This window comes from Sylvia atricapilla, chromosome Z, assembly GCF_009819655.1.
Source record: "Sylvia atricapilla isolate bSylAtr1 chromosome Z, bSylAtr1.pri, whole genome shotgun sequence".
NCBI classification, from domain to species: Eukaryota; Metazoa; Chordata; class Aves; order Passeriformes; family Sylviidae; genus Sylvia; species Sylvia atricapilla.
This window is the reverse complement of record NC_089174.1, coordinates 32,134,258-32,150,644: the sequence shown is the minus strand read 5'-3', so window position 1 is coordinate 32,150,644 and position 16,387 is coordinate 32,134,258. Positions and strand designations below refer to the sequence as shown.

The 16,387-nt window shown below is 34.3% G+C and overlaps 1 protein-coding gene across 1 annotated transcript in view; it reads right to left on the bottom strand.

Moving 5' to 3' along the window:
• KIAA0825 (KIAA0825 ortholog) overlaps positions 1-8,742 on the bottom strand; it is a 199,445-nt gene extending 190,703 nt beyond the window's left edge. Inside the window, exon 1 of the mRNA XM_066339310.1 lies at positions 8,608-8,742. Within this exon, the coding sequence (XP_066195407.1) occupies positions 8,608-8,738 (131 nt within the window). The 5' untranslated portion in view covers positions 8,739-8,742. The remainder of the gene's footprint in view (positions 1-8,607) is intronic.
• Between the last annotated feature and the right edge of the window lie 7,645 nt (positions 8,743-16,387).

The following is a 16,387-nucleotide window of genomic DNA, read 5'->3' as shown; positions in this document are numbered from 1 at the left end:
GTTTTATTTCTATTTGTGTGGACACAAAAGTGAAAACAAAACAAAACAAATTCACACAATCTAACTCTATTAATTTTCTTACAAAACCACCATTTTGGCATCTCATTTCTACATTTTTTTCAAAAGCAATGTTTAATATTTTATATAGTTTCAGTTAGAAAAAGAATAGAATTTAGATCTAGACAAAATTAGGTTTAATTGCCCAGCCATGAATTCCAATTCTAAACTTGACAAAAGATTGGCAAGTATATTTTTAGCTTGTGAAATCTATTCTCAGGACTATGAAAGTAAATGCCTTCTTTATACATGTAGGCTCCTGGGACATTACAGAAGGCTCTTATTGTGGTTTGCTGATGTATCCTAAACATAAATAGATTACAGCATTGTGCAATATAAAGGACATTACCATTGTTAAATCTGTGCCAATCTACTACTATTATGAGTGAATTTTTAAACTTATCTTTGACACATGAATCTGTGAGAAAGGTAATAAACTACAAGCTATGAAGAAGCAACAGCCTTCTCAAGATCAGACATTTTGGGAATTGGTCCCAATACTGATAAGGGCATTAAATTGATAGATTTCAGTGCCACTCACCTGCTCCTTATCTCCCTCACAACTATAAATCACTGTAACTATGTTCATTTTATTTAATCCTTTTATCCTCCCAAAATAAACATTTGATTAGGACTAAAGCTGTTTTTGATTGAATAAACATCTTTTCACCCTGTTTAGTTGCAGCATACAGAATTCTGTAACTAAACAAGGTCTCACAACCACTGCTGCATCTCAGTAAGAATTTTGTCAATACTCAGTAATACAAGAATATGGTTTATTAGAGTAGTTACTGTTTTATATGAATTACATGAATTAAATATTTTTGAATTTGGTTACCTTAAAAAAAAAAAAAGGTGCATTATCTGACTTTAGAAAGCAAGCATTTTGAGTGAAAGACTTCTGCTAAATATGATTAAAATTATTCTCGCCACCTAGGCTGGTAACAAAAGCTTTATAATTTCATACCAGTATAGGTGGAATGAGACTTTGATTTCCTGGTTTAGAAAAGAAATTTGCAAGTTTCAGAAACTGCAAACAAAAATATAATTTTCATGTGAAAAATATGCTTAATGTTTTAAATTAATTTTATTCTTAAATGCACAGTTTTTGAAAAAGCACGTATAAAGTGCTAAATTAGTTTTTTTTCCCAATAATATGTTTTTCATTAAGGGCAAATGTATTTTTTTAAGTTAAGAGCAGCAAATTAGCTCTTTTTCTGAGCATACAGAGGCACTAATCCAGATTATGTCAATTGACATTATATACATACTATGGGTGTGCAAATTAACCATCTCTCAATAAATTTTTTGTCCACAGATGACTCAACCTTTTTTTTGGAACCTGTAGAACTATTTAGACACAAACAGAAAAAAACCAGTCACCAAGCTACTAAGGAAGGAGTGGAATGTAAAATCTCAAAGAAAAAAAAAAAAAAACTTTCTCTATAGCAAAAAAAAAAACCCTGATAGTTATGCTTGTATGGTTTGGTTTTTTGTTTTTTTTTTTCAGTTGACTGATTTTTCAAGAAACAAACCTTTAGTTCCACACAAGTAGCACCTTGAGCCTTTGTGGGCACATATTTTTTTGTGATTAGTACTACTAGCATTCCATTATGCAAGTGAAAATAATTTGACTGAAATACCCTCTCCTTCTCACGGTAGAGTGTTTGCAGTTCTGTAACAAACCAAAGCAAAGATGTGTTATATTATCTGTCCACACTGGAGTGCTTTTATACAGAAACATTTGGTAAGCACCTGCACTGCAGAAAGACAATATCAATGTAAGAACTCTTTCGTACTCTCATTTATTAAGTTAATGATAGTTTTTACAAATTACCTAATCATCTGAAGCAAATGCTTTTAAGTGGCTTCATCAATAGACAAACAGTTTAAAAAGTACTGTAATGGAACACACAGTGTAAGCACTATCATACTATCATACAACGTCACACAACATTATTTTGAAAAGTACTATGTCAGAATAAGGGCTGCTGTCTCAATAAATCATTTTCCATTGCCTAAGATTATTATGAGTAAGTTGAAGTATGATCTCCTAACCCCTTTCAATTTCTAACAAGTACATTTAAATTTATTTCACCTAGCATAGGGAGCAGCCATAAAATGGCAATAATATTGGTTAAATTAAACTGCTAAGCTATAAAGTGAAATTATCTTTTAACCTCATATTCCTTATTCTTAGGATCCTCATATTCATGGAAACACACCTTTAGAATCAGTTTACATGTCTTTCATTCAGAACAGACTGCTTTAAAATAAATGAAATCATGTTGAAGATATAAGCAGTGTCATAAAACTACTGTTACTACTCATTAAAAAGCTAAAAAGCTTGACTGCTAGAGGTATAGGGCATTTGTAAAAAAAAAAAAGGTCATATAATTTGGAAATCTATGTATCAGATGACCTACTGTAAGTAGTAAAAAAAATTTGGAGAAATACTTTTAAAAGTACAATTCACATAGACAGTTTCATTGTTAAACTTCCTCTTGATATTGAAACCTAAGATGTAAACCAAAGACACTGCACCTGGTTAAAGGACTTTGAAAACTATTGCAGAGCTCTTGTTTAAATTTATCTACTTACAAAACATATCTACTCTAACTGTGAAGTAATATTGTGTCATTGAAACTAGAAGAAATAGAATGCTGATGACTTTCTACACTTCAGCAAGAGAAAGTTACTCAGCAAGTTAATCATTTAAGAATGGTCAGTTCTAACCGAACCACTCCCCACCCACCTTTAATTTCCACTCTTGCCTTAAAACCTTGAGATTTTCAGCCACAAGATGTAAGCTTTGTTTTGGTAAGTTATTTCAGAAGACAGGCAGTAGAACATGAGTTCTTCAACTCCATTGGCCAAAATATGACAGTGACAAATAAGGGTTCAAAACCCTTATCATCTTATATATGCTCATTTGAAATGAAATGGGATACTTTGCAGGGCAGTCAAACATCTGATTACAGCTTCTGTAGATGTAGATGACAGCTAATTAACCACCTAAGGTACTGACACAGTGATAATTGCTGAATATTTGAGTAAAGAAATCATGTGTCAATAAAACAGCCAATTTCTGAGCAACTGTGTTGCCCAGCTAGCAAGTTGATATGGAACAACTAATTCAGACTCAGTGATTATGCACAAAGACAACACAGGGGAAAAAACTACATTTCTTTCTCAATTTATTTACTTATTCCTAGCAATTGGTCCAGTAAAGTGATTGGACAATTACTATTCTGACAAAGATTTTAATAATATTGCTCTAATATCTTTACAGGCATCAAATTGTCAGGCAAACACTAAAGTAATACATTGGTACAACAAGCCAGTTACATTCACCCAAAAGAGTCAAATTGCTTTTGAAAGCGGTGATAAATATTAGGTGCAAGTAAAACTGATAAAATCATAATTTTTTTCCCTCTAAAATTAGCCCTTATTTTGAAATTCTCACAAATACTCAACCACTCTTGGAATTTTGGTTGGAGGTGCCAAGATTTTGATAAATCTCTTGACTAACAGGAATGTGAGACAAAGCTGTTTCCTGGAAATTCCAGAGCAGAACAAACCAAGACTTCCTTCAAAATAAAACTGAAAGATAACCCCTGCAGCACATCTCAGTTTAAAAACACATAAGCCCTTGCACAAGGCAGTTCTGATACAGGAAAATAGAATGAGATAGTTAATATCCTCCATCCCTTTGTCGTAAAGTTTTGATATTGGTAAGCATTTCTTGACAAATCAGCAGTTATGATCAATAGCGGGACCACATCATACTAACATCCTTACTGAGACACTTTCCGGATCCACAATTCACAAGGTAAAATTCTTTTTACTTCTCAAAAATTATCATAATTCATATTAACTGTGATGAGGAAAGATGCAATGCTATAAGCAGTTACTAGTATTGACCTCCTTGCAACCCTTCAAAATAGACCTTCAAAGTCCTTATGACTAAACTACACTTAATTAGGTCAGATTGAAGTTTGTCGTAGCTTGACACTGGTTAACACACCATGCACCCACGAAAACAGGAACAAAGGGCTCTGGAGTTAAGGATCAGGAGAAAACACTCTAACGGCAAAACAGGCTCTAACTTAAAGGTATAAAGTAAACTTACTATTAACAGAGTCAGAAGAGGATAATGAGGAGTAGAAGAAGCCTTTAAAACACCTTTTCTTCCCCAGCCCCTCTCTCCTTCCCACCGACAACGCAGGGAGACAGGGCATGAGAGTGTTTCGTCGATTTGTCACCCGAAATTTTTCTTCAGTTTGCTTAGGGAAAGGAGCTCCTCTTCTGCTATGCCATGGGGTCATTCCCATTGGATACAGCTCTCTGTGAACTTTTCCAGAGTGGTTCCAATTTCACAAGTAGCAACCTGCAATAATGTGAGTCCCTCCTGTGGGCAAAACAGTTTTCCCAAAACTGCTACGGTGTGAGCCACTAATTCATGAGGTGTAGTCCTTCAAGGATAAGCTGCTCTAGTTTGGAAACAAGGGCCCTCTTTTCTTTATCTCTGTAAATAAGGGCCCTTTCCCTCTGTTCAGGTCTCCCACTGGATTACAGCTTTTTTTAGCATCCACCTGCTTCGGCATAAGCACTTTTCCCAGAGGCTGCAACTAGATCTCTCCATCCCCCTCATTAACTTCATGGATTACAGTGAGAAACTTTGCTTCCCCACAGCTTAAGAAGAAATCTCAACTCCAGTGTTTGGAGCACCTTCTCCCTCTCTTTCTTTTCACTGACCTTGGTGCTCCGCCTTGTCTTTTTCCACGTGTCCTCACTTCCTCCTCTTTCTCTGACTACAACAAAAGCCTGGTGCTCTTAAATACCATTGCCAACAAATTCCACCCATTCAAAGAACTTCTGCAGGATCTCATAGCACTGAGAAGTTGATTTCGTGTAGGTTCTGTGTGGAGGAATCACTTGCCATACTCTGCTGCCAGCCACATGGCCCAGCTGTCACCACACAGGCAGTGGGGCCGCCACGCTGCCAGCATCATTCAACGCCTCTCTTCCTATGGGGCACCAGGGAGGAGAAGCTGCCATTGCTGCCCCTGCCCATCCACTTGCATCACAGCTGGCTAAGGACAGACAGGCAGGCAAAGCTGGCTGTGGGCTGTGCCAAGATGGTGGCAGCCTCATGGCTGCGCATGCAGTGCTGAGATGGTCCTGGCAGCGGCACCTTGCCACCCCTGAGAAAAAACTGCTCTTGTGTGGATTTTCATCTTAAGTGTGTCATCACAGAGGCATTACCAACTTCTCTAACTGGGCCAGCAGCATGTTCCATCTTCAGAACCATCAGAGAGATTTGCCCTGTCGGACATCGTGGAAGCTTCTAGTAGCTTGTCACAGAAACCACTTCTGTGGCTCCCCTCCCCAGGAAAAAAAAAAAACAACAAAAAAAACCAGGCTGAGTTAAACTAACACAAAATTTATTAGATTGAAGTCAAATTAGGTATTTGTTGAAAAGCCTCACAAATTTATAGTTTCCAGGGTGCTGTGGAGAGACAATTATTATTGAATAATTGTGTTGAATTCTAAGAACTGTACTGTTGCTAAAGACCTAGATTATCTCCTACTGTCCTACAGGCTCATAAAACCTTGTTGCTTCATCAGAACTAAAAGGCAGCACTCACTGAATACAAAACCGAATACAGAAATAAAAATCAACTGCTGAGGAGACCTCATGCTTAGCAAGCACTTCAAGTTATGAACTACAGGCTTGGTTTCAAGCTCTTTACTGTATTTCCTGCTTAGAAGTATTAAATACAAGCTGCAAGTTTCGTTCTGTGGATTGTTCATAAATGAAATGTTATTAGTTCTCTAAACTATCAATTAGGAAAAATAATCCAAATACTCGGGTTTGATAAGCAGTGAAAGTCAAATAAATGTGAAAGGAAAAAATGAAAAAAAAGGTCAACCCGATGAATACCACTTTACACTTGAGAATAACCTTGAGACCACCCCTGTACCCAAAACTGGCCAGCAATTACGATAGTTTTGAGAGTTCATACTCACCTGCTTCTATAAACTGATGTAAAAATAAACTTGACATTCAAGTGTAATAAGAGTTCTGTTACATAATAGTGAATGAATGAACCGCTTACAACATCAAAATCTGCATATAAAACAACTGCACACAGATGGCCTTTTCTGCTGTTGTTATAGCACCAAATAGAATTGGTACATTACAAAAATACCGAAGGTAATTCAACAGCTGAAAACCATATCTGACTTGTCATGTCACACAATTTTATAAAACCTATTCAGTTAGAAGGCAATAAATGAGCAATCAAATGATTTATACACTCTTGCCTCATAATTTTTACACCATATTTTATTTTTAAATATATATATATGATGTATACTATTATGTTCATTCTCTGTGGTCTAATAAAAGCATAAATCTACCTGATGAAAAATGGATTGTATTTCAATTGTACCACTGTATCACATAGAGCTGCTCTTATCATACCACTTACAAAGATCAATGGTAACTTGAAAATTACTTCTTTCTATGCTACCTCTAATATATTAGCAATAAAAGGACTCTTTTTAATTTAAAAGTCACATCAGCTGCTGTCCATCTTATTTTAAACTCTCTCAATTTCTGAAACTGACATACTTCAGGAGCAAAATGGCACCTGGTAACTATAGAGCTACTTCCTGGTTTTCCTTGTGAAAATAAGATTACAGCTAGCTTAAGTGTCAATTCAGCAGAAATACAAAACTTGTCCTGACCTGCATTGCTGTACATCACATCCTTATCCAGTTTCCTGCTCTCCTTTAATAAAATATCATTTGGGTCTTACAAAACTTATCCTGAAAGGTTTCTCTAATTTGTAAAACTTGATAGGTAAGACGGTGACAATCACCCTCCTTCAAGACATACAAACACCTCCACTGTGATGAAGTTAATGTAAAATGTAACACACAATGTTAAGTGGCTACAAAGTACCACTTAAAAGAAAGAACAGCTGGCTTCCTGTCCCATAGTCAGATGTTTTCTCAAAAAGCAGCATACATTTTTCACACATTAAAGCAAAAAATAATAGTGAAGCATTCATTCTAAAGTTTCATTTTGAGAACAATCTTCCTAACTCTCAAGATATCTCTGCATAATGACAACAAAATCACTTTTGTTTGGTAGCTGAAGAGGTGACAACAGTTATGATAAAAATGCTGATGCTGTTTTTTCCAGATACACAAAACCACATACAATCGAAACTTAATTACCTGAGTAATTAACTGTGTTATGACATCAACTAATCTCTAAGTAAGTATCTACATTTCACTAATGTCAACAGCTGGAAAACTCAAACATGAAATTTTATTGTGCAGTGGTCCACAACAGCATATTTACCAGATCTTCACTAATATTGCTACAATGGGATTATTAATACTGCAAGTATTTTAGTAAACACTATGTTTTTAGATGAAAATATGAGGTAGGAGTAATAGAAATAACCGCCCCCACCCAAAAAAAACCCCTCATATCATCACCAATATGACAATAATTGAGAAATTATCTAAGGCAGCTTTCTGCAAGATATGGTAATGGTTTATTTCCATCCTTCCAGAAGCTGTTTGGGAGCAAAGACCTCTGACAAACGTGGGCTACATTGAAATGATACAATCTTAAAAGAGATGTCATGAAGGATGTTCTTTGAAATCATACAACTCTATATAAGATGCACAGTTATATAAAGGTAGCCATTTTCAGAACTCAATATAAAAGCCCCCAATTCGTTATATCTCTGACTGTATACTTACTGTTTTTAAAAGGACAAAACCTTCATTTGCTAAAGAGCATCTTTCATTGATGAAAGTATTACCAAGGTACTAAAGAGTAAAGCTAAAAAAAATGCACAAAATCCAAAGCTGATTGTTTTGTATGCATGCAAAAACTTGCATCAATAAGAAACTTTTTTAGTACTCCACTGCTTCTATAATATTGATTTTTGGAAATCTGTATGTTACAAGGAAGTGGACAAAGAAATATATTATAAATTGTAGTAAGAAAATGTATAATTGCAGCACACAAGTTTTAACTGAAATAGTAAAACAATGGATCATATAAGGAAAAATACATATCTATTAACTTAATTAATTTTTCTACTTCCATTAGAAATGCTTGAAAACCATAGTGAGTTTAAATTTTGCTTTTTGTCAAATTCTGTAGTTCTTTTAGTCAACAAAAATTTATCTCATTAGTAGGAAATTCTATCTCATAGTAGTAGAAAATACAACTGTCATGTGAATTCAATTTTCATCCTTCACTATCACACCTACTGCAACAGAACCTAAGAAAAGGATGCTACAACTGTTAAAAATAGCATAGAGAGAAAGACTATAGAACAATAATTATATGGCATTAAAAATGTTAAATGCTCGAGTGGTTAAAATAAAATTACTGCTGAAAAATTGCTCAGAATTTTAACACACTACTAGGAAATAAAGATAAGTTAAGCCACATTTTTTCCCAAATGCAATGACTTTCACTAGTATTTTGGATACAAATAAAATACTCTTTACCTGGAAGAGTTCTTCTTTATTTTCTCATCAAGATCATTAAGGATTTGTTGAAATTCCAGTTCTCCAGGAAGGACGTTTAACAAACAGTCTAAATTGGCAGAATCAAAAGAATATGCTCCTCCCCATTCCATTTTTAGAATCTGTAAAACAAATACAGCAAAATGGTTAAATAATGGAAAGACGCAGACTAAAAGTATCAAAGTATACAACATCTTGTTCTTTGGAGATATTAGATTATATAATAATAAAAATATTAGATTATTATGCTTCTTGTAGTCTGCTACAGAGGGAAACCAGAAATGCAAATGTTGAGATAGGTTTCATAGTATTTTGCATTTCTTTAGTTTAAAGAAATCAGTCCTTTTACCTTCAACACAGCAGTAGCTTTTCTTCCTTTTAAGACTTAAAAAGAAAATTCTCACTACAATAAATGGAAACTAAAAATAAACATATTACATGGTAAACTTTTTTTTTTTTTTTTTTTTTTTTTTTGTGTGTGTGTGTGTGTGTGTGTGTATACTTATAATTTCTGTCCAAAGGGTAACTGCTTTCTGGAAAGTCAGCACATCACTGCAAACATAAAAATCCAGACTAAACCAAGCTTCATGTTGCTTTGTACTCATTTGCTAAACACAAGTCAAACCCACCAGCCTATTCAAACTAATACACTACCTTTGTGTATCAGGTTTACTATTTAATATATAATATTTAATACTATCTATATTGCAACAACAAGAAGAGGAAAAATTATAACATTCAGATGCACACAGTTTGGGCAGCAAAATATAATAAATACATTATTTTTCCTGCAAGCAATATTCTTTTACAAAGCAAATATAGTGCTGGTTATTATCTAGAGTCACTACTAGAAAAAGAGATTGAATTTTTCTAAGTGAACTGTCTACAAAATACATGTTTTAAAAGAACATCAGAGATTTAAGATGCAAGGTCAAGATGATTGGTTTTGGTCATAGGTGTAAACATAAAAGTAGCAGAAATGCACATTTCTGGGTTTCTCTTCCAAAACAATGCTAGAAAAAAAGGAAGTTCTCTAAAGCATACTATCATGCACATCTCAATTAACAGCACACTAATATAAAATATTTCATGGATAAAGTGTTTTCTTAAATTCTCAGAAGCTACAGAATACCCCTTCACAAATAATTCAAACACTTGCAACATTTTGGGATGTAGCTGAAATTCAATCACTTGCTGGTGAAAAAGCCTGGATGTAAACCAAATACATCTCTCAAACTATCAAGGAAATGTCAGTCTTTTAATATAAAACTTAACAGATGTTACTGCAATTAAAGACACTAATTAAAAGTAGAAGTTAAATGGAAACCATATAAACAGCACTTTACATAACTGAGATAAAAGGAATACTGAAAGTAGATTTTGCTTCAAGTACGATACCACTTACAGTAGACTTGGTCACACACTCCTTTTTCTCTTATGAAGGTTTTACACAGAATGTGATTTTAACTCCATTCAATACTTAAAACTCAAATCCATCTTTTATTCAGCTGTCTTGTAGAACAATCAATGATTGGTGTAAAATCAACTGTATAATAGATATATCTGCATATACTGAAAAAATACTTACAGTTTGGAATGAGATAGAGTTTTCATAAAATAGCTGCACAAGCAAAACTGTGTATTTATATTTAATCGTAACTCTTTTCCTTAAAGGACAGCCAAAACAAGCTTGTGTTCCTTGGAAAAAATATTAATATAGTTTAGAGACTACTGACTGTTTGAAAAATTCATCATATGAAAAAAATCACCTTGTAAACATGACAGTCTAGTTTTCATGCATGCATTCCTGTAAGACTTCTATGTCATACTTCTTTAGTTCACTTGTCAAAACAAAGCAATTATTCCTTTCAGTCTTGGTTTACAGAAGAAAAGCAACATTTGATTATTCCATTTTTAAATACTGTTTTAGATGGCTAATACTAATTTCTCCTTCTGAAAATCTAAATCCACAAATGTTTCAGAAGAAAAAAAAACCCATCAAGACATAAATTAACACAATTGAGAAAAAAAATTTTACTCTTATTTAGCATAACCAGGGCCAGGGCCTTCAGTGCACCAAAAGATTTTAACTCTAATCTGAACTCTAAGCAGAAGTATACGACCAGCTTGCTGCCCACCCTCCTTGTCTCCCTTGAGAGCAGCAGGATGGGCATCCGCTAGCAAGGCCCCTCCTCCTCTCCTATTGCTCCAAAGAGCAGACAGTCTCGATGCTCTAAAAGAACCATTATGATGCAGCCCCTCCTTTGATGGCAAAACCCTCAATGCTTGTTTTCTAAGAAAGAAATCAATGTCTTAAAATTCTGATTTGGAATAGTATAGGAGACAACTCTTTCTTGAAACTCCAAATTCTGTCAAAGTATTTTAGCACTAATAACTCACTCTTTTCTGTAAAGGAGATTAATGTAACCCTTGTTATTAAGCTGCAAAAAAAGTATCATTCCATCATATTTCAGTTTACTATTATGATGAACTATTGTATGTTTTAAGACAAATGGTCTTAGAAAATCTGCTTCAGCTGCAAGTCTTAAAGTCTCTATCTTAATAGGCCTAGTCCTTTTCAAAACATATTAGAGGACTGTTCATCAACATTAAAACAACATAGCTGTCAGTCTTTTTAGTAGCTACTCAAGAAATTTAACCTATGTACAGTTTAGCTTAAAGAGAAATATTTTTCAGGTCTCTTATTTTAATACGTGGTATCAACAAAATTTAACCTCTGTAATAATTTCCCACTTCTTACAAGTGTAAATTATGAAATTATTTTTACCAAAAATCATTAGGTGTGTTAAAAAAACCTACATAACATTCAAATTAATACAACAGATACTTCTTGCTTTTAAAATTCATAGTGTTTACCATTGAAAAGTAGTTTTTGTGTGTGTGTTTTCTTTTTCAATGTCAATCAAATGGAAGAAATATATAAAAATTATATTTAGTTCTAATTGGGTATTTCTTCATTCAGATTAAGCAATTAAACATAACTGTAAAAACCTTCCAGTACAAACATACACGTGAAATTCCATGTGATTTCTAAGATAAATTTGTAATATTTATATTTACTATAATAAGCCTTTGTTCTCAGACATACAGTTTGTAAAAGCAGCATTTAGCTAAATCTTCAACAGAATTTTTTTATGAGCACATCTGCTGAATATGCACATCTCAATGTACCCATAATTTGAGGGATATGTCAAACTGCAGCACTGAAAGTATAGTGAATTAGCCAAATCATTGAAGGTGTTTTCTGCTATTGCTTCTTATCTTACTGGAGATATCTCTTTATTACCCTAACATCCTTACAAAACTAAAAGGGGATGAGAGAACTGACAAGATTTTTTCATCACTCAGCTTATGCATTCAGTGAGACCTTAACAATGATTTCCTTTATCTAGCCTGAGTTGCATAACTGTTTCCAGCCCCTTTACAGGACAGAAGATGTCATCTGCACTTGCACAGCAGGCAGCAAGAACGACAGCAGTGGCCTGAGATACTACTGCTCAATAAAATTCCTACTGTTCTGTATATTTAAACAGTCTGAATATTAAAAATTATTTTGAAAACCACATAGAGTATATGCAAGAAATCTGTTTAAAAGCTATAATTTCTTGAGCTCTACTGTGGCATGGTAAAAGATTTTTACTCAATTTTCTGTGGTAAAAATCCTTTTAATTGTTTACAATTTAGATTATCCATAAAAAATATTATTTTAAAAAATTTAGAAGATTTTTAAAAGAAAAGGAAAATTAAAAATTCTCTCTATAAAAGAACCCATGGCCCATTTTTGTTTCTGTTCATATATATTGAAGATCTCTATTTAAATTTTCCAAATTGCCTCTCACCTATTTTGAACACTTTGCTGTAGCATACACAACATTTACAGAAAGAATACAATACTGTTGCAGTAAAAACAAGACATATAATGCATTAAAAAAACCCCAATGAAACAGAAACATCAGTTTCATGATGGTTTTATTTACTAAATATTATGAATGCCGCAAATAATTCGAAACAAATTCTAGAATTATCTTGCAATCTTCCCCCTGCTGACCTTCCACATTTGCTGTTGTCATAAACTTATATGACAAACTTAACTAACATTTCAAATTAAATGTTAATTTTGTATTCCTAAATTATTCTCCACCATACACTTAAAATATTTTCCTTCATATTTTTAAAGAGCGTGTCTAAGTGTCTATAATTAAACTCTCATTTATAACCCTTTTGAATACCTTTTCCTTCCAAATTCTGCCATAAGATGCACCAAACAAGAGAATGGGAACAAAGTGTCCTCACTGTGGATGAAACAGAAAGTATGCCTTCCACCTAAAGCTGTAATATTAGAATGCAGTGCTGTGATCTAAGGCAGCTACATCAGCCATTAAATCATAATATTGTCAAAAAAGGCTGTGAAAATGCACATTTCTGACAAATAGCACATGTTACTATTTTTAATATCTCTAGTTTTTTCAAACTACGTAGCTTAGGCCTATATTGTAGGCATATGTACATGCCAGAATTCATAACTAAAATCTGTGAATTTTCACTATTGTCTCTCCCCAGTTCTTTGAGCCACAGGAAGAGAAATGCTGAGAATAGAAAAGAATTAGCACTTCTTTTTAAGATTTGCTGCTACTTGGGACTGGTAAAAAATGTTCAAAGACAAGGAAAGAATTCTCATTTACATAAACTTAATCAAACACTATTGGTCAAAGGCAGTGACTTCAAAAGAGGAATATGCCATCTGGAGTTACAAGGAAACTCCTGAGTAGTTATGTCAGAGGAAAGGAATAAAGGATAATGTGATTTCATAACCTTCAGTAAAGAAGAAATGACCATTTTCTGAGTAGTTCTTGAGAGAAACAGTAGTGTGTCATCTTCAGCTCTCAGCTGTTAATCCTGCAGCTGGAATCCCAGTGTATAATCCATGGTTCAAGATCTATGAACAAGCCATCCTTACTCAAGAAGCCCACAAGCTTCAAGAATCCTACCTCTAAATCCAGAAGGTTTCCCATCCTCCTTATTGGTCTATATGGTTACTAAAACCGTAAGTGTTTCTGTATACAAGTGCAACTATTTTGTTTCCTTTTTCTGGTTTTCAAAATTCAAGATGTTTTGTTTGTTTGTTTGCTTGCTTGTTTGTGCCTACCCTCCTGTTATATTTAATAAGCTTGGGTTTTTTTTAAAAAATGGATAAATCTGGTGCAATGCTGTCTTCTTTCTATATGGTATAAAGCCTTACAAAAAATAATTTACTAATCAACTTTTCTGCCAATGCCACATACAAACACAGGACAAAATTACTCTGGCATTGTCACCAATTAAGACTACATCAATCCATCTCATTGTCAAATTATTATACTTTATGAATGATGGATGTTTTAAAATAATTTCCAATTAAAAAAATAATTACCAGTAAGTAGACTAAAGTAGACATTAATGCATATAAAAGAGATTCTTAGAAGCCTTAGAAGATTAGAAATACCTACTCAATATTTTCTTATAATCTTTTTAGCGAAAAACCTGTACAATAGAGGTTAAAAGCATTATATGTATTGAGTAAATTTTGCAGAGAGGTGTGAGAAAATGTCTAAGACAAATAATTACTTTTCCTAGAAAGACTGAATGGCACTCAATGTTTTTGAAAGACTCAATAACTCAATGTTTTTTTTTCCTGAAGAATAAGAACATAATACATACATACATTTAAGACTAACGGTGCATCCTCTACAGAACTGTCTTTCTAATTGTGGCAATAAGAAGCGCTATTTAGGTATAATATTTGAGTTCTCATTTCATGGCACTTACAAACTGAGAAAGAAGATTCATAATTCTTCATAATATTTCATAAAATACTTCATAAGATTCCCCCCAAATCCCTCACAGAACTATGCTCTGAAAAGCATCTGCTACAGCATTCCTATCTTGCTCATCATTAGTGTCTAAAGTTGCACAGATTTATAAGGACTATTCTGAAACAACTTATCTTTTAGCACACTGGTAAAGAACCAAAAGTATGCTATTTTCAACTAAAAACCTTACAAATACCTGGTAGCTACTTCTAAAAGCCTTTTTTTTTCTTGTTTATTGGAAAAAATCCTCCATAGTAACAAAAATATAACATAATACAGTTTAAGGACAAATTGTACTTAAAAGACAGAAATTTCAAGACCTTTAAGGTCTTGTTTAGTAGATCAGACACAGAGTTGCTGGAATTTTAACAGGAAATAGCCTTCCAATGAAAATATTATATTTAAAAATAAATACAAAAAAAGTCTGTGACCAAGCTTTTAAAAGGTTTCAGTTCTTTCATTCCCACACACTCTATTTTCTTTCATTACTATTCAGTTTAAAGCTGAAATAGTTAGAAGCTCTGCACAGAGATGCCTCTTAAATTTACCCAAGTTTATAACCACATTCTTAAGTTTGTTTCATAGTATAAATGTAATGGATTTGGGGTTCTTTTCCCAAATATTATTATTACTGCTATTAGCAGTACTACACAGGGTCATGTGAAACATTTTACTAGCCAAGAAATTTCCTTGTTTTTTCTTTTTTCCTCTTTTTTAAATGAAATGTTTACCTTTTTTGCTGCCATTACTCAGCTTGCAAAGCTTGATGTGATACTGCCTAACGCATAATGCATCACTTAGATTCTACAGCACAATGCTCCAAACCATGCACTGATTTGCTCACTCCCCCTTTCTCCTCCCCCACTACGTGAGGCAGAAGGGAGAGAAGAATTATAAAAGGCAAAGCTTACAGGTTGAGTAAAGGACAATTTACTGGAAATAGCAAGGAGATCAGAAATGTAACAGGAACAATGTCACACAAAATACATAATGGTTGTGCAAGAAAGGCGATTGATTCATACATGGAAAAGCACACCACAGAAAAACCTGCCCTGAGCAAATGACCACCACATTGCCCACAACCAGAAGAAATGCCATCCCCTTGCCCCCAGCGATGATGGGAGGTGGTAGACAATAACCACCAGGTGCGAACCACGACCCATCCTGGCTGCTGCTAAAAATAACCCTGTCCTGGAAAGAACCAGGACCCTATCCAGCCCTTATTATGCACAATATAACTTATGCCCAAATCCCACACCTTCCACCAATACACATACCATATATATACACAAGCACAGGTACCATTTCCATCACCAGTGGCCATCCCTCCAAGATGTCTGTTGAGTTCATTGAGTCTGTGACTGTGAGTTCCATTAGCTCTGGATGTCTTCCAGAGCAGGAGGGCTGGTGTGCTGTCAGGCTGTTGGAAGCTGCACCATGAGCTCATGACCAGTGTATCTGGAGCAGTCCAGACTCACTGTCCATGGCAGTTAAGCCATTCAGCTACTAGTATTTTACAACAAAACATTACAGACTGCTCTCACCTAAAAATCAAATGTACACATCATGTTTTCCCATCCAACTGCATTATGCAACAATTGCACCCAGGTCCTTGAGCAAATACAGTCCCACTGATGAGTTTTTGCCATTGCTTAAAGCAGGACTAATCCAAACTGTCGCCCCTAACACATTCCTAATATGCACCACAGGAACTTTATCCCTTCTTTGGTATGAGATTTGATTAGGTAGGGTCAGGTCAATTCATGGTTAACTGAATTGATCCTAGTGTTAACTAACCAAGTGGCCTTTGCTAAGTGCAGACCTCAGTGTCTGAAGGTCCTACCACCCACTGCTTTCAATGTGGTTTTTAACAGTCTGCTGTCATTCAATTT